The sequence below is a fragment of the Malaclemys terrapin genome, chromosome 6 (assembly GCF_027887155.1).
Source record: "Malaclemys terrapin pileata isolate rMalTer1 chromosome 6, rMalTer1.hap1, whole genome shotgun sequence".
In the NCBI taxonomy this organism is placed as follows: domain Eukaryota; kingdom Metazoa; phylum Chordata; order Testudines; family Emydidae; genus Malaclemys; species Malaclemys terrapin.
In genome coordinates this window covers 115733354-115757093 of record NC_071510.1, presented here as the reverse complement: position 1 = coordinate 115757093, position 23740 = coordinate 115733354, and the positions used below count along the sequence as shown (strand labels likewise).

At 40.4% G+C, this 23740-nt stretch overlaps 1 protein-coding gene and 1 long non-coding RNA gene across 4 annotated transcripts; one reads left to right on the top strand and one right to left on the bottom strand.

Moving 5' to 3' along the window:
- Positions 1-2214: 2214 nt before the first annotated feature.
- LOC128839708 (uncharacterized) lies at positions 2215-5989 on the top strand. The gene is made up of 3 exons (XR_008445503.1): positions 2215-2391; positions 2700-2811; positions 5409-5989. It is a non-coding gene; the product is annotated as an uncharacterized LOC128839708 (long non-coding RNA).
- Positions 5990-6086: 97 nt separating this feature from the next.
- POLI (DNA polymerase iota) lies at positions 6087-23366 on the bottom strand. Of its 3 annotated transcripts, none has more exons than XM_054032925.1 (10): positions 23015-23366; positions 21090-21215; positions 20376-20540; positions 17185-17337; positions 15381-15617; positions 14562-14740; positions 13907-13998; positions 12106-12239; positions 9644-9837; positions 6087-7900 (listed from the first exon to the last, which is right to left on the bottom strand). In XM_054032925.1, exons 1-10 carry the CDS (start codon positions 23136-23138, stop codon positions 7025-7027), a joined length of 2280 nt encoding a protein of 759 aa, XP_053888900.1. In that variant the 5' UTR covers positions 23139-23366; the 3' UTR covers positions 6087-7024. The 3 variants fall into 3 exon arrangements, with proteins under 3 accessions (XP_053888900.1, XP_053888901.1, XP_053888902.1); XM_054032926.1 differs by having other exon boundaries at positions 21090-21212; XM_054032927.1 differs by lacking the exon at positions 9644-9837 and having other exon boundaries at positions 7735-7900.
- Positions 23367-23740: the final 374 nt, after the last annotated feature.

The following is a 23740-nucleotide window of genomic DNA, read 5'->3' as shown; positions in this document are numbered from 1 at the left end:
CAGCAGTCAAAAAAGCTAACCGAATGTTGGAAATCATTAGGAAAGTGATAGATAATAAGACAAAAAATATTATATTGCCTCTATATAAATTCATGGTATGCCCACATCTTGAATACTGTGTGTGGATGTGGTCGCCCCATCTCAAAATAGATATATTGGAATTGGAAAAGGTACAGAAAAGGGCCACAAAAATGATTGGGAGTATGGAACAGCTTCAATATGAGGAGTGATTAATAAGACTGGGACTTTTCAGCTTGGAAAACAGATGACTAAGGGGGGGAATATGATAGAGGTCTATAAAATCATGACTGGTGTGGAGAAAGTAAATAAGGAAGTTTCAGAGTAACAGCCGTAGTATGCATCCGAAGAAGTGGGCTGTAGTCCACGAAAGCTTATGCTCTAATAAATTTGTTAGTCTCTAAGGTGCCACAAGTACTCCTGTTCTTCTTTTTAAATAAGGAAGTGTTATTTACTCATAACGCATGAAGTAGGGGGTCACCAAATGAAATTAATAGGCAGCTGATTTAAAACAAACAAAAGAAAGTATTTCTTCACACAATGCAGTCAACCTGTGGAACTCTTTGCCTGAGGATGTTGGGAAGGCCAAGCTTATAACAGGGTTCAAAACAGATCTAGATAAGTTCCTGGAGGATAGGTCCATCAATGTCTATTAGCCAGGCTGGGCAGGGATGGAGTCCTTAGCCTCTGTTTGCCACAAGCTGGGAATGGGTGACGGGATGGATCACCTGACCACCTGTTTTATTCATTCCCTCCGAAGCACCCAGTATTGGCCATGGTCAGAAGACAGGATACTGGGCTAGATGGACCTTTGGTCTGACTCAGTATGGCCGTTCTTATGTTCAAGGGAGAGAAAACAATTTGCCTAGACCTCTCATTTAGCCTTTTGAAATTAACGTAACAGACGATCTGTAGCTGTAGGGAGTCAAAAATAAGAAAGTTAGAACTAGTTGAAGATACACATTACTATCAATGACATGTTGCAGCAACAAGACCTAACAAGGAAGAAATTCTGACAATGTACTGTAATGTGCCAACAATCTAAATCTTTATTCCAATGATGTCTTCATAATTGATACTTGGGAGAGAAATATATTTCCCTAAATCTCTCATTTCCTAGTTTGGAGAAAGGTACCTTTATGGTTTTCACACCACTAGAGGTCATCACACGCTGCCCAAATGAAACATGACTAATAACAAATTAACCTACTGGCTTCATGAGGGCTGTCTCTTGTGATTTTGTAAACTTCTTTTGTATTGACTGCGGTTTTCCAGCCCAACTGGGCTATTTATAACTGACCGTTTTAGGGGTTTCTTTAGCAGTTGCAGGTTGTGTTATTTTGTGCTATTTTGCTTGTAGTGTCAGAAACTTCTCTACAGAGCGGGATCACACCAACTGAGCATGCTCAGTAACATCTGCTGAAGCTGCTGCCCTCACTAGGAATCAGATTCTGCTGCCTGCTCTTAACAGGGATTAAAGGGGGCAAATCGGAGGGGGGGGGTGAGTGGGTGGGCAGGGTTTGAGCAGGGGGCAGAAATTAACTGGCCAGGGGGGTCAAGCAGCTGGAGGCAGGGGCAGGAGAGAGGCAAAATCAGAGGGGGAGTTGCAGGCAGGGTTAAACCCAGGGGTGAGGGGCTGCCAGAGGGTGGCAAAACCCCGGCATGGGGAGGGACAGAGAGGGGAGTGACAGTTACCCTGATGGGATAAGCTACCTGCCATGTGTGCAAAAACAGTGTTAAGGGCAGAGGGGCTTTTTTATTTCCTCTCTCACAGGACAGACTAGGTCTCAGCACAGGCTTCCTAGGGCTGGGTTCTTAAAGGCACAGGCATTCCAACGCGGAGACAGGGCAGCTCCCCTCTATCTGATATACTCACTGATAGACTTGATTCAGTGAAATATTTTACATACACCCCCAAAAACAATGTGTCAAAAAGTCTCATAGCAATTCACCGATTTGTTTTATCTGCTGTGGTAATTCCCTGAATTGCACTCCTTTCCTTGTAATCCATTTTAAATATAGTTTTGCTCCTTTCAATTGTGTACTTTTTAAAATGTTATTTTTATTACTCTTTTGACTCTTTAGCACTTCATTTACCTTTGTGCATATGTATGTCATTATGCTATTTAATTTATATTTTAATAGCAAATACTCATCGAAAATATTTATAAAATAAATAGTTGCTAGAAGTTTTAGCAATGACATCTGAGTTTCTAGTATAGCACTTGCTGTATATATGCCTCCCATTGATATCCGCATGAGCTGTTCATATGTTCTGGAGGAGATTTATGATCAAATACCTGTCAAAGTGAAATGAAAAATCCTAATTTGTCTGAAAATATCCATTTAAAAACAGTTAAAAGATTTAGAAAGGTAAGTTAATGAATGAATACAGTAAAGGAAATGTATATTTAAACTACAGGATCCAACCTAATAATTTTGTAAAACACATTTAAAAAAAAAATCTTTTATAGTATTAAGAATGTAATGCTATTTGGGAAAAAGAATAAATCAGTTGTAGAATAACTCACTTGCTTTTTTAATTGAATGTCATCTCCATGCTGTCCCTAGTTGTAACATGGCTTGCCCATACAATGACAATTTAATATTGTAAAGTTATTTCTTCCAGTTCATAACATGATTTAATAACTTTTAGACGTTTCTTTTTGTACAAAATCTAGATACCGTGGAGAAGGGATAATTAAGAATGTGCCTTGTATGTATCTTCCTGAATTCTGAGCCAAGTGGAACAAAGCATTACAATCCTACAAGCTGTTAGAAACAACTGACCAGGTAATACAGTAATTTTATATAAAGCTTTTACTACAGGTTTTAACTGTGTGTTGACTGATTAGATATGGAAACATTCACCTCTAGGTGTCCAGTATCAGAAATGTAGGGCTGGAAGGGACCTCAAGAGGTCATCTTGTCCAGCCGCCTGCACTGAGGCAGGATAAGTTACCTAGACCATCCCTAACACGTTTATCTGGCCTGTTTTTAAAAACCTCCGGTTATGGGAATTCCACAACCTGCATTGGAAGCCTTTTCCAGTGCTTAACTATCTTTATAGTTAGAAAGTTTTTCCTAATATATAAACTAAATCTCCCTTGCTGACAATTAAGCTCATTACTGTTTGTTCTACATTCACCGGACATGGAAAACAATTCATCACCATCCTCTTTATAGCAGCCCTCAGCGTATCTGAAGACTGTTTTCAAGTCCCCCTGCACTCTTCCTTTCTCAAGACTAAACATGCCCAGTTTTATTCACCTTTCCTCATAGGTCAGGTTTTCAAAACCTTTTGTCATTTTTGTTGCTCTCCTCTGGACTCTCTCCAATTTATCCACATCTTTCCTAAAGTGTGGCACCCAAAATTGGACACAGTACTCTAGCGGAGGCCTCACCAGTACCAAGCAGAGCAGGACAATTACCTCCCATGTCTTACATACAACAGTCTTGTTAATATACTCCAGAATATTAGCCATTTCGCAACTGCATCACATTATTGATGTATCTGCAGCTTGTGATCCATTATAGCTGTGGTTTTCAAACTTTTTTTCTGGGTACCCAGTTGAAGAAAACTGTTGATGCCCATGACCCAACAGAGCTGGGGATGAGGGGTTTGGAGTGTGGGACAGAGGGTTGGGCTGCAGGGGTGAAGGCTGTGAGGTGGGGCTGGGAATGGGTGCTTCAGGGAATGGAAGGGGGCTCTGGGCTAGGGTGTGGGATGCAGGGTCTGGGGTGGGGCCAGGGATGAGGGGTTTGGTGTGCAGAAGGGGCTCTGGGTTTGTGGGGGGGCCTCAGGGCTGGGGCAGAGGCTTGGGGTGAGGGAGGGGATCAGGGCTCTGGGCTGGGGGGTTCAGGCTCTGGGGCCAGGGATGAGGGGTTTGGGGTGCAGGAAGGGGTTCCAAGTTTTGGGGGGCTCAGGACTGGGGCAGGGGATTGGGGTGCGGACTTACCTCTGGTGGCTCCTGCTCAGAAGTGCAGCTGGGGTGCAGAGGCAGGCTTCCTGCCTGTCCTGGCACCACGGACTGCGCCGCGCCCCAGAAGCGACAGCAGCAGCTCCGACTCTCACCCGCAGGCACCCCCCTCCAATTCCCATTGGCTAGTTCCCAGCCAATGGGAGTGCGGAGCCGGTGCTCGGGGCAGGGGCAGCGCACGGAACCCCGTGGCCCCCCGGCCCAGAAGCCGGACCCGCTGCTGGCCGCTGCCAGGGTGCAGCCCGGTGTCGGAAAAGGTAGGCACTAGCCTGCCTTAGCTGAGCAGCACCGCCAATGGGACTTTAACGTCCCAGTCGGCGGTACTGACCAGAGAAAGGCGACCCAGTGCCTTACATGCCGCGACCCAACCCACAGTTTGAAAAACATTGCATTATAGTATAATGTATGAATGTTGACAGTGACTAAAAATATTACCATCTAATGGCTTCAACAATCTCTGCTCATTTCTCAGTCGACAAGGGTTCACATTACAATGAAAACATACGTGCTCTATTAGAAATCTGCATTTAGGGCAATTGTTTGCACAATCAGTAGATATCTTTTTGAAATCTAGCCTAGAATGTAATTGCTACAATACAAAAAAACTTAAGAGTTATCAATATACACCTCTACCCAGATATAACGCAACCCGATATAACCCGCATTCGGATAGAACGCGGTAAAGCAACGCTCCAGGGTTGCGGGGCTGCACACTCCGGCGGATCAAAGCAAGTTCGATATAATGCGGTTTCACCTATAACGTGGTAAGATTTTTTGGCTCCCGAGGACAGCGTTATATCGGGGTAAAGGTGTATATCATTTGGGGAAAGAGATGTAGTTTTTAAAAAGGAAACATTCAAGTCAACATGACTAACTTGTTTAATCAATAGATTATTCATTTTTAATTCTGGCTTTTGTTCACTTAGCTGTCAGTGTGGGCTATCAAAAATGCCCCCCATCTCCATCTTGCATCCAGGGTCATAAAAACCCTTGTGGATGTGTGTTCACCCTTGCCGAAATAAGTATTAATGTCTTATATAAAGCAAGGTCTCTGAAATATAGTAACCTTCTACCTACAAAAATTAAAACTGATCTAGTTTTGACATATATGTGAATTTCTGTGGTACTAGTTGTACTTTGGGGACACTTTGGATTTGATTGTAGATCCCAACTGCTTCTTCTGACATTGTGATTGAGAGCACCATCACACGGGACTTGCATGTGCTATACTGGTTTGCTGAAGCTCATTTTCTATTAACTCTGTGTATGCTACATCCCTTCACTTTAATAGAGAGGATATTTCAGGACGTACATTTTGTAGATCATATTCAAAGATTTATTCCTCTCCAGAATTCTCATTGTTGGATAAATATGTATTTTATTTTAAAGCTTCGGTTTCCTTTCTTACAGGAATCCAGAACATTCCAAACTAATTGTGTTTATCCAGCCAGAACAGGGAGGAATGCTCCTACATTCAGTGATGGAGATAGCATTGCTTACTACCCTCATAAATATAATCACTGAAGCAAGGTCTGGAATAAAGATGCTAAAGAATTATACACCAATGCCCAACATAAGAGGAAAGTTGTATACATATAAATCATATGCAGCTGTCACCTAAGTACATTTTAAAATTAAAGAATTTGAGATCTTTAATATTTTAAGTGTGCTGTATATAGAGAATGTAAATGTGTAGTTTAATTTCATGTACTTCTGTTTGTAGCAGAAATAATGACTAAGCATAACAGTACAGTTTGCTATTTTTAAAGAAAAAGCTTTTTTTTTTTTTTTTTAAATCAGAGCCCGAGTTGCCATCAAAACACATAAAATAGAGTCAGACTTCATTGTAACCTAAAGATACAGTGATGTGTTCTGTAACACACTTTCACTTCATTTACTGTGTAAAGTTATTGTGAGATAATTTTGTTATGTAGCAATTGTCAATTATTATGTTCCGCTCAGGAACTAGTCAGTATTTAGAATTTAAGCATAGTTTGATTTTGCCCTAGAATTAAAAGCATTGGCAATTTAATAATAAAATATCTCATTAGATTAGTACATTTTATCTTGAATAAAACAGGCAAGGTATTAACAACTGTAAACGCGTTTATTACAAGTTACTTTGCAAGAATAATTAGCTAACATTTAAACATCAATTTTGTAATCAGTCTTCATTGGCCAAGATTTTTTTTAAATTATACTTCTCCAACAATTACGCCAAAAAAAAAAGAGCTTATGGAACTTTTTCTGTAAGTCCGGATTTCCGTAAGTCAGGTTTGCGTAACCTGGGGAGCATCTGTATTCCTAAATCCATATTGAGGTAAATCAGTAAAGTAGTTCCGTTCTTAAGTATCTTGCCAAACTGGAGCCTAGCCTAATCAGTGGCTGGAAATGCTGACAACTGTCTTGGCGGCTATTCCAACTACAAATAGTAAAAGCCTATTTGTGAGTTAGAACTGGCAGTACATGATGCTCTGCTCACATTACCGATGTGTTTTACCTCTAGCAGTTAGGGACTGTAACTACTAAGAAAGCAGTACTTTTTTCTCTATATTCCATTAGTTTCACAAGCCCCACCATCCAAGTCAGTATTTTCTGTATTTTGAGTTTAAAAAAACGTTTTAACAGCAAGAACATCCATGCCCTAATGGATGCCATTTGGTTGATACAAGAACAAGTGTAAGTGTTTCAAACTGGATTGCAATGTTTTAGTACGTGTAGTAACAACTGGAGGATTCAGTCACACCTAATGTGCATTTTAGGGGAAGTAAGTCTCCTTTGTGGCTCTCTTTGGACTAAATAAAACATTAATCTGCTAGTTTAACACAAGAATACATAGTATTAATCACTTTTTAAAGTAATTATCAATAGTTTTACACTATTGTTGAGATGGTCTGTTCCTTTTTGTATGCTATTTTGTCGCATTACACTTTAAAATAGTGCATTTCTTGCATGAATATGATTGTATTACCTCCTTATTTTATCACAAATGTTTTACACCAGTCATCTCTGTATTACATATATAATCATTTTGGTTTAAAATACCTTAATAAACTGTTAGACTGTGGTGAACACAACACCGCATTCTTTTTTCCTTTGTTTGTTTTTAGCTTTTCAGAAGGTTTATTCATATGCATTTTGGAAACAGGTTTTAGATTCTTCCAATCAGCCAGTAGTTCCTTTTGCATTTCAGCAGGTAGTTCAGAAAAGATATTTGGGTCAACATTAGGAGGAAATACAATTCTTCCTTCTCCTGACGCTTGCTCTCTCTGACCTTTATCCTGAGAGGCTGCTCCAATGGGCTGCTCTTGTCTGTCTGAACTATGGGGCTGAAGAAAATGTTGACTTTGCATGTTCAATACAACTGAATCAGTGCTATTGAAATTCAGTGATTCCTTAGGTATTTGTTCCATACAGTCATCTATTAGTGCACTTTCAGGGTACTCAGGAGGATCCTGTAGACTGAGAATACAATTAGGATTAGGCCTGTGTACCATGGCTGTCTCCAGCTCACTGGTAGATTGGAAATGTTCACTGCATACCAGACTGCTGATACTATGATCTGCTCTTCTGGAATTCGGGGTAGTGTGCATTTGTTCTTGTGCAAAAAATGGTAGTGCTACTTTAGAAAAAGGTAATGGCTGACTCAAAACATTCTTTGTGTGGATCCTTTGCCCAGTTTTGTCAGAAATAATTTCCTCTTTAATGTCTTCTGGAAGCTGACTGAAGACCTCCTGGTCAATGCCAGCAGGAGGCAAATGAATTGGGGAAACAGGAATTCCATATTCTTCTGCGCAGCTTATGGTTTCTAGTGAAGATTCTCTAGTTCTTGTATTTCTAATTCTTCCATCTGGTACAAAACTGCAGGAGTTCACCTGGTCTTGTGGAACACCTTCCATTTTCTGCAGCATAAAATATATTATTTAGCTACATAGTGCATATGAAAAATATTAAATGATTAAAAGGATATCTGTCATAAATACAATTGTATTAATAGTGATCCCTTAAATCCTACTTCCACATACAAAAAAGTTACCACTGAATCATCTGGCAACAAAGATTTTTCTATTCAGCACAGTACTTAGAGATAGATAACAGACCAGATATTTAAAGAGTTTTGCTGGGGTTGTAAAACAAGTAGTTTCAAAAGCAACATTAAACTGGGCATCTCATCGTACCGTCTGGCAGCCCAGCTAATCAAAGTCTTTCAATATGCCTAAATACTTATTTACAGACTGTATCATTAAAGTTAGCATCTAAAGAAAATTTAAAAGGGAAAAACTTTCAAACCAAAATTATGTTGCACCCAGAAAAAAAAAGAACAAGCCTGTGTGTACAAGTAATTATCAGAGAAAAGAGAAGATATGTGAGCATGGACACCTGAGAAGTCAGGGTAGGGAGGTAACAGAGCTGAATGTCTGCATATAGGTTGTATGACATATTGTGGAAGGAAGGTGGTCAGCTATGGACAAATGTGCCGTGAAAAAAGGAGAGAACCAAGAACAAAGATATAAACTTTGCACATCTCACCTAAGGGAGTAATTGCATACCAAATACTGATAATTATAGACACAAGTGTCTGTTTGCCTGTATAAATGTGTGACTTGTAGTCATGATTACTTGTATGTAACCAAGGACCAGAATTTTGATAATTTAACCTCAAGTTTCTAAATACAAAGTAGATCTTAAATGATAAACAGTACAGTGACTCACAAATACTAAGAATTAAAAAATATAGACATCTGGGGTGAAGTGCTAGCCTCACTGAAATCAATGTGAATTTTACTAGTGTCTTCAATGAGGCCAAGATTTCAACCATGGTTTTTGTCAACTTCCCTATATTTCCATTAAAAAAAAAAAAAAAAAATCTATATTAAAGTAACACATCATAGTTGATTTAAATGATATAAGTGAGATCTTAAGATGAAATCCTACCCTTAACTCACCCTGTTCAGTCTAGGAATTAAAAGCATATGGAAAGTAAAGCAATCCAGTGTTTGAAGACACACTTATAGCTAAGTGCACAAAGGTAAATTAAGGGCACTTTAACAAGATTTAATTCAAGCTAAACAGTTAAAGATATTTTATGAGGGAAAGAAATATTTAGGTCACTTCAGTTCCACCATGACCTATAGATCACACATTACAGAAGCACTGAGGTTTTCAAAAATGGATGCTGAAAAATCAGGCTCTTAACTTCATATTTAGGCATCTAATTAAGTGGACAGATTTTTCAGACGTGCTGAGCAGGCAGAAGAGCTCCCATTAAAGTCTGTGGGAAACCTAATTTTAGGCATCCACTTCTGAAAACCTTGGCTCCACAAGCTCATCTCTCTTTCTGACAGTAATAAAGTTTCATTGCCTAGTATTGTCCCATTCAAGACATGGCAATTGAAAACAAAGAAGTATCCTTTGTTTATGCTATCCCAAAGAAGGATAGCATAAACACATCTTGTAAATAGCTTGTACTCAGGAGAGCCCACAGAGTTCTTCATTTTTACTACCTAGATGATATTTGGGACTATAAAACTTCTTAAAGTATTTAAAAATCAAATTAAGAATACTAGAGTGTATATATATATTAGTCTCAGTCTGAATTTAATGCACTTGATTTGATTGACAGTTTTTAATAATCTTCAACTTACTTTGCCAGAACTTGAAGGGGGTGACAACCGAGTTAAATAAAATCCTATGGATCCTTTGGTGAGGCTAGGCAGAGCTTTAAGATTTGAGAAGCAGACACTCAGAAGTGTAAGATGAAATGGCATCTCCACTTTTATCATCTTTCTAAACAATTTCATAAGGATACCAACCAGTGGGTCCACAACATCATAGTTTTCTGAACATGAAATGTAAACAAACAGCAGAATTAATTTAAACCTTTCTATAAGGGGCTAAATGGAATTAAGGTTTGTGCATGAGAGAGTCTGGACTTTCAACACTTTGCACTAATGCAAAATAAGTTGGCATTTACCCTAATTCAGGGGTCTCCATTTTCTGTGGCCCGCGAGCCCCTCACAGCCCCCTGGCCCTCTCATGTCTTTACCAGAGCGGCTCCGGCTGGACGTGCACCAGGAGCAGGGCATGCTCCCTGCCTGCCTGCCCTGCCCTGCGCAGCTCCGGGAAGAGGCTGGAACATGGGGAAGGGGGGGGGGGGGGCGGAGGGGCTGTGTGTGGCTGTTGCTTCAGGCAGCGCCCCCAGCAGCTCCAATTGGCCGGGAACAGGGAACCGGGGCCAATGGGAACTGCTGGCGGCACTGTCTCAAGCAACAGAAACACACAGCCCCTCCGCCCCCCCCACCCCACGTTCCAGCCTCTTGCGGGGGCAGGGCAGACAGGTAGGCAGGCGGGCCAGATCCTGCCCCCCAAACCCTCCTGCACCCCAACTCCCTGCCCTGAGCCCCCACCACACCCCACACCCCTCCTGAACCCCCTGGGGGCAGGGAGGGGGCAGAGTTGGGGTGAGGATTTCGGGGAAGTGGTTGGAATGGGGGCGGGGAAGGGGTGGGAAGAGGCGGGGCAGAGGAGGGGCCTCATGGAAGGGGTGGAGGGCGGCGGCGGGAGGTGTCAGTAATGCAGCCCTCGGGCCAATGTACTAGCCCTCATGTGTTCCTCATGGTCATTTGAGTTTGAGACCCCTGCCCTAATTGGTCAATATACACTGAAAAATCTCAGTTCTTAGGAAACGTGAGGGATTTTAACTACAGCTATGCCAAGTAAGGCAGCATTTATTTGATCATCTGAAAATAAAGAGGCTGTTAAATTTACAGTTTTTGACACTTAAAAAGGTTTTCTGAAATGAATGTTATGATTGCAAGAAGTGCCAGACTGACAACCCTAGAGACATGCCCACAGAATCTCTATAGCATAGACATTAATGGTACAAGCTCTCCTGTTCTGTCCTGCCATCTCTGAGAAGTGATGTGATATTGGAAAAGTGGTCAATTTAAACAAACACAATTAAACTAACATCCTGCAAATGGAAAAGGCCTTTCTATACAACTGAGAGTAGCTCACTCTCCATTTCTATTAAATCGTCTTCAAACGGATCCAATTAATGACAATGACAATTTGTGTGATATGGCTATCTGACAACAAATATCTAGACCGAGACCACTTATTTACTTTACGCAGGAGAGTGTGGACATATCAGATGGCAATAACTTTTGGTCTCTAATTCCTGTCTATGATTACAGTATTTTATTAAACCCTATACTTACTGAGAGAAAACATAATGATACTGAATAGTAGTGAAGTGATTGGTCAAATATGGGGAAAAGATAAACTCCATATGAAGTGGCAAATGAAAGACTGATCTCTATTTAGGATGGACAAACCCTGGCTTCAGGAGGAGGAAGACTGTATACGTCACACACTGTTGGATAAGGAGTGATTCAGAAAGATCCTGAAATCTTATAGCTAACAGCCATACAAAATTCCTTTCACTCACTCAATCCCTTGCATGCAATTTCTCTCTTTTCTTTTTGGACAGTGATGAGTTACATTTAATTAATTTTTCAACATCAGGGTAAAATGCAGGCAAGCATATTTTGTGCCTGGGTTAGTAAACTCCCATAACAATCTTGCAAGGCTGAGTCAGATGTCCCGATTTTGGGGTCTTTTTCTTATATAGGCTCCTATTACTCCCCACCCCGTCCTGATTTTTCACATTTGCTGTCTGCTCACCCTAAGGCGGAGTTAACAACTTTGTTACTTATTAAATAAAGTTATTCCTGCCAGGAAGTCCTATATTTTTAACATGGTTTCACTGAGGTACATCTATCACATAAAAATCAATGTAATACTTCAAAATTAAAAAAAAAAAAAAAAGTATATGAAACATTGTTCAGAAACCTAGATTTAAAGTAACAAAGCAAAACAAAGGTTATGCTTAATACCTGAAACTTTATTGATACTAAAATTAATAGACTGATAAACCTTCTTTCCAAGAAGGAAGTATCGTTTCACTGTTCCTATGAATGTGCCAAATACTTGGGCATCTCTACAGTTAGAGAGACCCTGGTTAAAATTTCAAACAACATATTGTGCACCAAAGTAACAACTGACCAAATACTTTCTGAAAACAAAATTTCAGAAAAGCGCTTACCTGTCCCAAATTTCTGAATGACATGAGGGGGAATAGGACACTGACGACTCTCCCGACTAAACCATTTATTAGTTGATGAAAATTTACGGATGGTTAATCTTATTGTATGTGGCTTTCTTCCATCTTTGGATATTCTGAAGAAAATTAAAGTGTGCAGTGCAATTAACATTACTGTTGCTTTACAAATACTTTCAAAGCAATTGGATCAAGTAAGTAATGTATATCTTTTTTAATCCATCAAGAAAGTGAAACAAAATAATGGTAATAGTATAGAACATAAGAAGCTTTAGCTTTAATTTCTTTCCTGCCTCATTTTCCCCAATTGATACCATCTAGTGCTTCCTAACTCACCTCTATTTATTTCTTCACATTTTTTACAAATGGTTTCAATAAACAGTTTTTATTTTGTATTGCACACAGTTGAAGATTTATAGAAAAAAATTACTGTTTTATTCACTTAAGGAAAAAAATCTCTGCATTAATAAAGAAAGTGGTGGAAGCCCCATTGCTTGAGATTTTTAGACATGGACTGCAAAAGTACTAGAATATAGTTCTCAACCTAGAGATGCAACCATCTTGTCCATCCCATATTGCTAAGTGGTAGTAAGGTCCCAGTATTAAAAGGCAGTCCTGGTATGTAAGAGGTTGAGAATGACCGTACTAGAAAATACATTGAAGGGAACAATTCTACCTGGCAGAGTGGAAGGCTAACATCCTCCACCCCTGTGGTGTCCTGGAACCCTGGATCCAAGCCCTGGGTTAGCACAATTTGTGTCTAGATGGAAAGCGAGTTAGGCCTGAGCCTGAATTCAAACCCTGAGCTTACACTGAAGTGTAGACATACTTGTGGTAGCTACAGTAATCAAGACAGGAGATAAGGGGAATGAATTAATTCTTCCTGTCTGTACAAAAAGAAATGGAAGTATCTTGATGATGATGATGTGGGAGAAGCAGAATTTGGATACTGCCTGAATGTGAGTGGTAATGGACAGGGAAGAGTTGAAGATGACCCCAAGGTTATAAGCCTGTAACAGGAATGATGATGGTGTTGTCTGTGGTTGTGCAGAACAGTAGAAGGCAAGATAAGGAGTTCAGTTTGGGCCACATTAAGCTTAAGTTGATGGCACAACATTAAAGAGATGTCAGAGAAACCGGCTGAGATGCAAGGTCAAATTAAGGGAAGCAGTCAGAAGTGGAGAAGAAGATGTGAGACAGAAGCATAACAATAGTAACTGAAACCATGGAAGTGGATAAGATCACTCAGGGACAGGGTAGAGAGAGAAAAAGAGGAGGCCTATGAAATCACCAAGAGAATAGAAGAAAGACTGGAGGGGACACACAAAAAGATACAACACAGGATGATCAGAGATGTAGGAGAATGAGAAGCCAGCAGAATCATGAAAGCTAAAAGGAAGACAAGGCCGTTAGAAAGCATGATCAGCTGTATCAAAAGCAACAGAAAGGTTGAGGAGGTAAGAATGGAAGAGCTTACAGACATTGGTGAGAACAGTTGTAGTGGAGTGGAGAGGGTGAAAGCCAGACTTGGGGAGAGCAGCAGGATACAGTTGCAGTAGCAGAATTTGAGGCAACAGTTGTAGAGGGCACATTTCACAAGTTCAGAGATAAAGGGCAGAAGGTAATGAGGAAGTAGTTAGAGAGGCATGTGGGGTTGAGGGGCAGCATTCTGAAGATAGGAGAGACCAAAGTATGCTCTGCAAAATATGAGACAAACCTTACATATGCCCAGTGTTCTTTCAGGTCACAAACTCAGTCAGCAATAAGAACAAATGAAGACAGTCACCTGTCTAAAAGGTTAGCAAGTAGTTCTTCAATTTTCCTTTTAACTTCCACTTCTGATGAACATTTTTTAAAAGAATCTTCATCACTAAGGGACTGTAAGAAATGCAATAGTCCTTTTAATTTGTGTATTACCAAGTGACCAAGCAAATTCAAAAGTTATGAAAGGGAATTGCTTTTCCACATAATTCACATATTAACCTATGGAACTCATAGCCACAAAATACCATTAAGCCTAGAGCTCAGCAGGATTCAAAAAAGGATCAGACATTAATAGAGGTAACAAAAATATCCTGAGTTATAATAGTAAATATAAATAAAATTAAAATAATTTTAGAAGGAATATGAACTGCCATGTTTTACAGCATAAGCCAACCTCTAGCTATGGGGAGTTTGGGGGGGGGGGGGGGGGGGGGGAACCACCACTTTCCTGGGTGGCAGGATATCCCATAACTGTAGGATTTTGTGTACCTTACTCTGAAGCAGCTAGTACTGACCATTGTCAGAGACCGGATCCCAGAATAGATGGGCTACTGGTCTGATCCAGTATGACAATTGCTTTGTTCACTATGACTGGATTTCAGCTAGCTCAGCAAAACTGTACTCAAAGAGTGCAATCTTTCTCATTCTGAAAAACTATTTTCATATGTCATTTGTACCTGAGGAGGTCCTGAGGAGGTCACAGGGGAGTCATCCTCTCCATAGCTGAGCTTTTGAATGTGCTGAGCAATTGAAACTCCTAGTTCCTTTTCTAGTATTACAGGTGAAAAGGTCTGGAGATCACGCACACTGCTGAGACCCAGCAACTCTAGGCGCTTGGTAGTTTTATAGCCAATCCCTAGATGAAAAAGGTGTGTGATAACGCGAGTAAAATTTCTTTACAAAATAATACAGTACACAGGAAAGTCATTTAAAAGATTAAGATATGCTTAGCAAGTTGTATTTATAATTTATATATTACATAAAATACTAAAAACTAATTTATTATTTGGTTAATAAATTAAAATACTTTTTCCCTATAAATTATATTTATAAGGTCTTGCCATATAAAACTAGACATTATCAAATATAACCATTTTAATTATAGAACTGGAAGTTCTTTGAAGCAACAGTTTCAGGTAATTGAGACCCACATTTTAGGACTGAGCAAAATTTTTTCCCCCCCCCACAAAATTTATACAAGTATGTATATCAATATTTGGGTTTCAATGAAAACAGTCTGAGATTTATACATTCTTTTTAGGTATTTACAACCCAAACGCTTTTGTGTTACCGCAAAAGCGAAAGTGACATGGACTGGAGAACAGAAGTACAAACTAGTAGAGTTTCATTGACTAGTTTGAGTAAAATGCAAAAAGTAAATATAAATACGAAAAAACAGATTTTAAAATTCTCTCAGTTTTAAAAGTTTAGGGTGTATATTAAAATTATGAATTCTCACAATGTTTATATGAAAGATTGTGGCACCAATATCTTACCAGGCACTTTTCTGATGTGATCAAGGCTGCCTACTAGGTCCTGACAGCTTTCAGGTAGAAGAACTGTTTGTTGATTTGGTTTGAAGGTGCCAGATACTAATTTAGATAGTAACTTGTTAGAGGCCACTCCTGCACAGCCTGTAAGACCCAATCTATTGTACATGGCTTCCCTCATCTCTGCTGCAATCTGAGATCCAATGACAAGTCTAATATGCATAATATCATGTAAATTGACAGCTGTGAAGACAAAAAAAGAGGTGGTCACTTCTCAGCATACAATGACCACTCACATCACTACAGGTCCGTTCACTAATAAGAAGATTCTTATGTTTATAACCCATTAAAAACTTTATGGGAAAGAGTGTGGTCTACTGTGTAGATCAAAGGGCTGAATGTAAGGACTATTGGGTTCTCTGTCTGGTACTGCCATGGAGTAAGTATTTAACTTCTTTGTACCTCAGTTACTTCCTCTCTAAAATTAAAAGGGTAATACTCTAGCATCACAGAATTATGGTGAGAATTACTTAATGTTTGGAAAGCACTTTAAGAATAAATGCACTCTATAAATCTTTAAGAGATGTCAAAGAAGAATATTTAAATATCGTCATGTAACAGACTCTTGCCTCAATATAACCAAAGGAAAAAGTAAATGAATTAGAGATTTAGGAGTACAACATTCGTCTAATTAAGATAACTGGAAGGTGTCCATCTCTGTTACTCAAGCGTGAATGTTAATGAAATGAGATCTTATTAAGGCAGTTCTTTCTCAGAACTGTATTAAAAATTATAGCAACAGTTGATATTAACATCTGGTCTGGTAAAAATCAACTGCTCTTTTCCTTCATTTATGAAATGAATATAAATCTTGCTATGCCAACTGTGGGCACTTGTGAGCTAGAAGGATCCCAGTGGAGAATATGAATCAGTCCAAGTTCTACAGTCAGCCCCCAGTGACTTCAGTATAAGTCTCCCATGAAGGCATCCTGTATAGCAAAACTTTGCTCTGTTTTTCGGTATACATTAAGGATATTTTGGATGAAAATTTCAATTAGCTGACACACAGTAGCCAAACTCTTAAAACTAAATTTTCATGAACTAACATGAAAGCTGTTACTTCAAGTTCAATCAAACAAGATATTTAATTCTACATGTAACTGTCTTTTTTGAAGACCACACAAACAAAAGAATCTATTCTCCCAATTCACTGTGCATGCCCAACTTCCACTGACATTAATATATGAAGGTACACATTCCACTCAAAATAATGAGATTCTCATATGAAATTATGGTATATTGCAAGTCAGTTCCTGGTAGTCTAACCACAGGGAAAATAAAAGTTTTCCAGACAATACTGTATTACAGGAGTAGGCAACCTATGGCACGTGTGCCAAAGGCAGCACGCGAGCTGATTTTCAGTGGCACTCACACTGCCCAGGTCCTGGCCACCGGTCCGGAGGGCTCTGCATTTTAATTTAAAATTTTAAATGAAGCTTCTTAAACATTTTAAAAACCTTATTTATTTTATATACAACAATAGTTTAGTTATATTTTATAGACTTATAGAAAGAGACCTTCTAAAAATGTAAAAGTGTATTACTGGCACGGGGAACCCTAAATTAGAGTGATTAAATGAAGATTCAGCACACTACTTCTGAAAGGTTGCCGACCCCTGCTGTACTGAATAGGAAATGTGTTTTCATGCAGTTTTGAAAGTTTAATAAATTCAATTATCAAGATACTTTTTGTACTAAATTCTAATAATACTTAATACAATATTTTAGCAAAATAGGGAATAACCACTCACTTTGATTATTATACACATGACCAGACACAGACACTTTGGAACAGCCATCTCTTTGCAGCTGTGCTAGTCTCTTTTCTACCAACTCTGTGATATCCACAAAATTTTCATCAAATCCAAGTCTTTCTACCAGTGGACTAAATTCTTCCAATAGCTCTATGGAAAAAAGCGAAGTATATAACTGGGACAGGTATGACAAACACAGGCCTATCTTTAGACTACTGTATCCACTTTATAAATGTTAACTGTATCTCTCATTGTTGTATGCACTGTTGCTGTAGCCGTGTTGGTTCCAGGACATTAGGGAGACAGGGTGATCTGAAGAAAAGCTCGGTGTAAACTTGTCTCTCTCACTACCAAAAGCTGGTCTGAGTAAGAGATATTACACCTCACCCACCTTGTCTCAACAGTATCTCAGTGAGCCAGGGACTGTATGCTGGCTGGTGGGGAAGGTTACCGAGCTCCATCCAGGATCTAAAATTGCTGGGGGGCATAATTACTAGACTCTGGGACAGGTAAATTCTTACAGAAAGGAACCAACCCCATGATGAATTGCATATATTGGTTCAAACCAAGCCCTGCTTTTGATCCAACAAATTGACATGACTCTTTAACCAAGATGGAGACCCTCCTTAAGTGTTTGAAAGACTGGAACCCAATAGGGTCTGTGACCAAATGCACCCCTGTATTCACTGCCTATACACCACTGAAATAATCTTTGTACAAAATATGCCTTGTGAGGTATCACTTGAAAACTAATAACCTGTTGGTCAATAATGTCATGGTGAAAAACGTGTAGCAACATTATATGTAAAGTTATGAACATAAGATGAAGTTTTGACTGAAATGTGTTTACTGCACAAGTCTGGGGAGTGAGTAAATCAGTTTCTTGAAGATGAAGGACAAACTGATGCATCTAGCCCTGTGTCAAAGTCGATTGGCAATTCCTGGTCAAGTGGCCATTCTTTGGCAGCAGAGAGGGGCAGAAACAGATGGATTTGTATTTTAACAAACATGGAACCTCTTTCACCACAAGACCCCATGTCTCCATCCTCAGAACTGGAAGGAACTTTATCTAGGTGTAACCCTCAGGAAAATGCATTTCAAAGGGTGACTGGACTATAAAAGGGAGGTTGAAAAACACCCCAGGTACTCTCTATCCCTCTCTCTCTCTCTCTTTCAAAAGGCAAAGTAACCAGCCTTTGGGAGGGGTTCTGACCTGAGAATTTGTTCAGCCCTGTTGCTGGGAACATATGGTAAGGATTTCACCTTGAACCATGTCTAGTTTGTTAAGTTTTAGTTATTAGAAAGCATTTAAGCTTTATTTCTTTTGTAGCCATTTGTGATTTCAATATACCTCTACCCCGATATAATGCGACCCGATATAACATGAATTCGGATACAACGCGGTAAAGCAGCGCTCCGGGGGGGGGACAGGGCTGCGCACTCCAGGGGATCAAAGCAAATTCGATATAACGCGGTTTCACCTATAAAACGCAGTAAGATGTTTTGGCTCCTGAGGACACCGTTATATCGGGGTAGAGGTGTACCTTATACTTGTACTCACTTAAACCCTCTCTTTGAAATTAAATAAACTTGTTTTATTATTTAATCAAAACTAATGCAGTGATATCTTTAAACTGAATTGTTTAGTAACTCTAAAGTACCATACTGTCGTACATTGATCCCTTACAGGGGCAACAGATCTCTAGTATCTGAACTGTCCAGGAGAGGGCTGGGCATTGCAGAACACAAGTTTCTGGGGAAAATCCGGGACTGGAAGTGTGTTGGTGTCACTCTAAGTGGTAACCAAGGTTGCTGGAAGCTAGAGTGTGGCTGGCATGTTGCTGACAGGCTGCTGGGGTCAGAGTTGCTGGACCAGGACGGCAGCTACACAGACACGAAGGGTGTTACCTACATGCTACAGGACTGTTTGTGGGACCTAAGCAGCAAAGCATTGTGAGGCACCCAAGGTTGCAAGGCAGGAGGTGACACCCCTTACTAGTCTGGATTGCACCCTGGAATGGCATAGAGTCTCCATAAGGAGAATGGGGATATCTCTAGTAAGCTAAAGTATGCGTTTAGACTTGTTATTGTTTTATTATGTTTTCTCTGTAATATTTTTGTCCTAAAATAAATGTACTGTGCTTTGCATATGGTTGTTTGGTCTCTGGTAAATCACTGTCTTAGCCCTTGAGAGAGAGCTGAGTTAGGGAAGACCTGTGGGAATAATCACAGTGAATTGCAGGATGCTGCAGCCTAAATGTCAGGTCTGGAGGGAAAGGGACGCAGGTCCCGGTCTGGAAAGAGGTGGTGGCTAGATCCCTGATACTTAAGGGAACATCCCTTGAGCAAACTACACAGGGAGTCAGAGGTGCAGTTGATCTGAAATTGTGACAATAACCACATAGTGTAATAATGTAAACTTGCGACTTCATATTCTCTACAATCCACAGTGGATTTCCCACTGATCTAAATGAGAAATTTGCACAGAACTCAAGAGGAGAATATAGCCGCAAGGTAATACTAAAATGTATTTATTCAATACCTTATTCTTTCTTCAGCACTCAATGAGAAAAATCTGCTTCCCTTTAGGCCACTGCTATTTTGCCGTTTGATTTACTTCCTTTCTCTGCTCCTTTCCCTCTTCTCTTTGTGAGTTTTCAAGTTTTTAACTTCTGTAATTCTTTCCCTGCAGCAACTCCAAATTCCCAATCCTGTGGACTTCATTATCAACCCCTTGAAGAAGATTAACAAGGGACAGGGGAGTTCATACTTCTGAGTCACTGACTCAGGCTATCTGCAGCCTCAGGCAGATGTCATGACATCAGTCTCCCCTCAGTTCATTTTTGGAAGGTTCTCTCTGCAGCTATGATGCCTTGAAACTTACCTTTCATTTGAAAAATATTCACATTAAAGATTCTGCAGAGTCCTAGTATGTCATGCAGGCCATTTAAATTCACCAAGTTGGCTGAATCCAGCATGCACCTCTAATCTAGATAATGACTGAGCCCAACTGCTTAGTTTGTGAAATCTGATGGAATCAGAGACAGAGATGGCATCCCCTACAAGCCTTATGACAATTTTCTAAAGCTCATATAAAATCAGAAATGTTTATGCAGGAAAATATTTTTACCATAATAAGTATATGTACAGTACTTATTTCCCACTATTAAAAAACTGTTAACCTGTACCTGTAACCTTGTATGACATTTCTCTGTATCGTGTCAAGTCCTCTCCATTAACTAGCACTAGCTCTGGGCATTTTTCTTTAGCATCTTTGACAGACATACATTTCTGAAGTCCAAGTCTCCTGGCTTCATAGTTACAGGTAACAACCAAGTATTTCTGCTGAACACCTGGAAACAAAGGTAGAAAATCATAACACATTTTAAGGAGTCACTTGTTTATAACAGTACTTCCATGCCACTGATTTACACTTTGCTATCAAAGCCTGTAATGCAAATCCCTCAATCAGTAAAAAATTTAATACTGATTTTAAGAAGAAATACACCCTAATTTTATTGTGCAAGACTGAAGGAAGCAGGACCCTTGCTCATGTTCTTAGAACATTTTATGGTAATAAAATATTTTTTCTTAAATGCCATATTCATTTTTCACTTATTAAAAGGTATTCTCACTACTTTTGGCCCTTATCATGCAACCTGATCTATACATGGGCACATCTATATTAGTATAAAATCATTAAAAAATATTTACTTCACTCTTTTTCTCCATTGATTAGTAAATTCACATGCAATAGTACCAACAGCTTTAAGCTGAAATGAACCTTACAACCAAATGAAGTAAACTATGAAAGACCAGAGTATGAGTAAAAAAGTATCTTTGTCTTTCCCAACCACATAAACATAAACCAAACAGCAATAAACAGCAACATATAAATTTACCTAAAGGTTTGTCTCTTAATTCAGGATTATGGATCATTTCTACTTGTGCATAAAAGCAGTCCAGGTCAGTATGCACAATTACCCTGTGCGCTGTATTTCCTGATGGCACAGTCTTGTCATGACCTGCTGCAATGAAAATATACAACCAAGTTTAAAGATGATAACAATATCCTTCTTACCCTTGTCAATAATGCAGCAAACGATCTCACACATGAAAACTATGCTTGGAAACCAAGCACTGAGTGGCAAAGTAGAGAGTTTATAAACTGTACATTAATTCGGTCAGAAGCCAATTGGCACAGTGGATTGGTATCAGTAAAAGATACTGCTGACTACATCCTGAAGACCTCTTTTAGATGGCCAGTGCCATCGGTTCTTTTTTACTGAATAATTTTATTAAGTTATATTTTTGATACAGCACCCTTTATATTGTATGCCTTGGTTTATTTTAATTAATGCTAAAAAATGTATAAGAATTTTCCTGCTCTATTTAGAAGCATCCAGTGGGTGGGCACAAAAAAGTGACATCACCAAACATACTTCCTATCTCTTTCTGAGAATACACCTGCCTAATATCTCTACAATTTCAGCTTTTCTGCTGCTACAGGGTTAAATAAATAAACCTGTCTATGAAAGAATGCACACATGATCTCCACCTACTAGCAGCCCATGAGCGATGCAACCGATCATCAACCAGAGAGCAAAAATGCTGTCAAGTGCAAAGAGCAAACTTTATAGAAATATATTTTTAAATTATATAGTAAGGCCCATACTATATAATTTAAAAAAAAATATTTCTTAAAGTTTAAATCGGTTATGCTGGTTCTTGACCCAAAGATGAAAATTTTCTTAGGAACATTTAAGAAAAAAGTGTACTAAGCTACATTTTAATACGCAAAAAATATCAGATTTCCCCCCTTCTGGAAACTTCTGTTTTGTTTTCTTTAGACGAAAGGGAATGCACTTTAAGTTATATGAGAATGTGCTGAAATGTGCAACATTTAACTGCTTCAAGCCAAGGTTTCTAATTCCATTGAATTGGTTTTTTGCATGTTCCTAATGTGAAACAGGACTGAGAACTGGGAGCAGCACCATTTTCTAGATAATATTATTTATATTATCTTCATGCAGATGTGGTGTTTTACAAGCAAATATGATGCCCGAGTTCAGCTACACTGTCAACATTTAAATAGGTTTGGCGGCATTACATTTGTGTAGGTAAATACTGATTTCCCCATACACACACACACAAACCAACAAAAATATTTCCACTGATAATAACTGAAATATACAGACAGGCAAAGTAAAAACATTTCTGTTTGAGAACTTACTAGTGTGTGATTTGAGAATATTTACTTTATCTATTTTGACAGGTGATGTTGGCAATGTGTGTTTTAACTGTTACAAAGCTTTAACTTTTTAAATCTCACTCAGTCTACTCTCATTAAATATTATTCTCGGTCACAGCCCACATTGTTATAGCCCCCCCTCCCCCCCAAAATCCCCCAAATGTGAAAATTTAAAAATTGCTAAAACCTAGGAAAATGCTTAAGCATTGTTATTATCCATCAAAATTATATAAAAAAAAGTTAGTCGACTTCTGACAAACTCCACATTTGAACTAGCCCCAAAATCTGATGGGGGGGGGGATAGGAGGGGCGCTGTGCGGAGACAGGGGCCATGCGGGACACGGAGGGAGAAATAGGGAGGAGGGGAAAGGAGGGGGGAATCCAGGGGGGCGCCGGGGGAACGCTGCTAGGGGGCAGGACGGATCCCTGGGGGAGTCGCTCAGTTCCGGGCGGGACAAACACTCGTATCGGGGCCCAGCTCTCGACGTTTGTCTGACTTGGCCGCCCGGCGGGCTCCAGATTCTCCCCGCCGGACCCCGTGCTCGGTGTGAGGCGGCCCGCGGGGCCCGCATTTACATTGTGCTCCGAGCGTGGTGGCGGAGTCTCTCCCGGGCGCCGCATGGTTCCAAGGACCGCCAGGCTCCGGGCAAAGCCAATCCAGTTCCTCCTCCTCCTCCTCCTCCTCCTCGGGGAGCTCCATGCAGCCGCCGCAGCGGAGAGGCGGACTGAGCCGCTCAGCTCCCGTCCCTTCCCCGACCGGCCGCCCGCGGAGCTCAGCCCGGCGCTGGCTGACGCGGGATGGGTATCGCGCGCGCCTCGCTAGGAACCCACCCGCCAGCTCTGCCTAGCCACGCCCACTGTGTGCGCCGCGGGGTCAGCCCGCAGCCTCCGGCCGGAGCGACCCACGGGCACACACCGCGGGCAGGCAGGAGACAAGGGAGCTCAGCCTCGCCCACAGCAGCCAGGCTGGGTGTGTCAGACATAACACCTCCCTGCGGCACCACTTCGCCACCCAGCCCAGGCCTGGCTGGCGGGGTCCGCCCCTCACACTAGCGCCAGCGGGGTAGAGGAAAGCAAAGGCGTTGCTTGCTGCAAACCCTTCCCAAGGCAACACCTTTCACGCCCCTGGCAGGTGTGCGCGGGTGCTCCGGTGGTATCGCAATCACTATGACTGCGATGAGGGCCATATAAGGCCCTGGAGAGAGAGGTACATAATCTGCACGGACAGCAACGGGGACATGGCGGTGGGATGAAGAAAGAGGAGGGTTACTCAGTGCAGCCAGTGGGCTGATCTAGGCATGT

What these genes read in the sequence shown, in the direction of transcription:
- POLI (XM_054032925.1), bottom strand. Translation starts at nt 23,138, where the DNA reads ATGGAGCTCCCCGAGGAGGAGGAGGAGGAGGAGGAGGAACTGGATTGG. An exon ending in ATTAAGAGACAAACCTTTAG is followed by an intron (nt 20,541 to 21,089) that starts GTAAATTTATAT and finishes CTTTGTTTCCAG; the next exon opens with GTGTTCAGCAGAAATACTTG. An exon ending in CTTGCTAACCTTTTAGACAG is followed by an intron (nt 12,240 to 13,906) that starts GTGACTGTCTTC and finishes AATTTTCTTCAG; the next exon opens with AATATCCAAAGATGGAAGAA.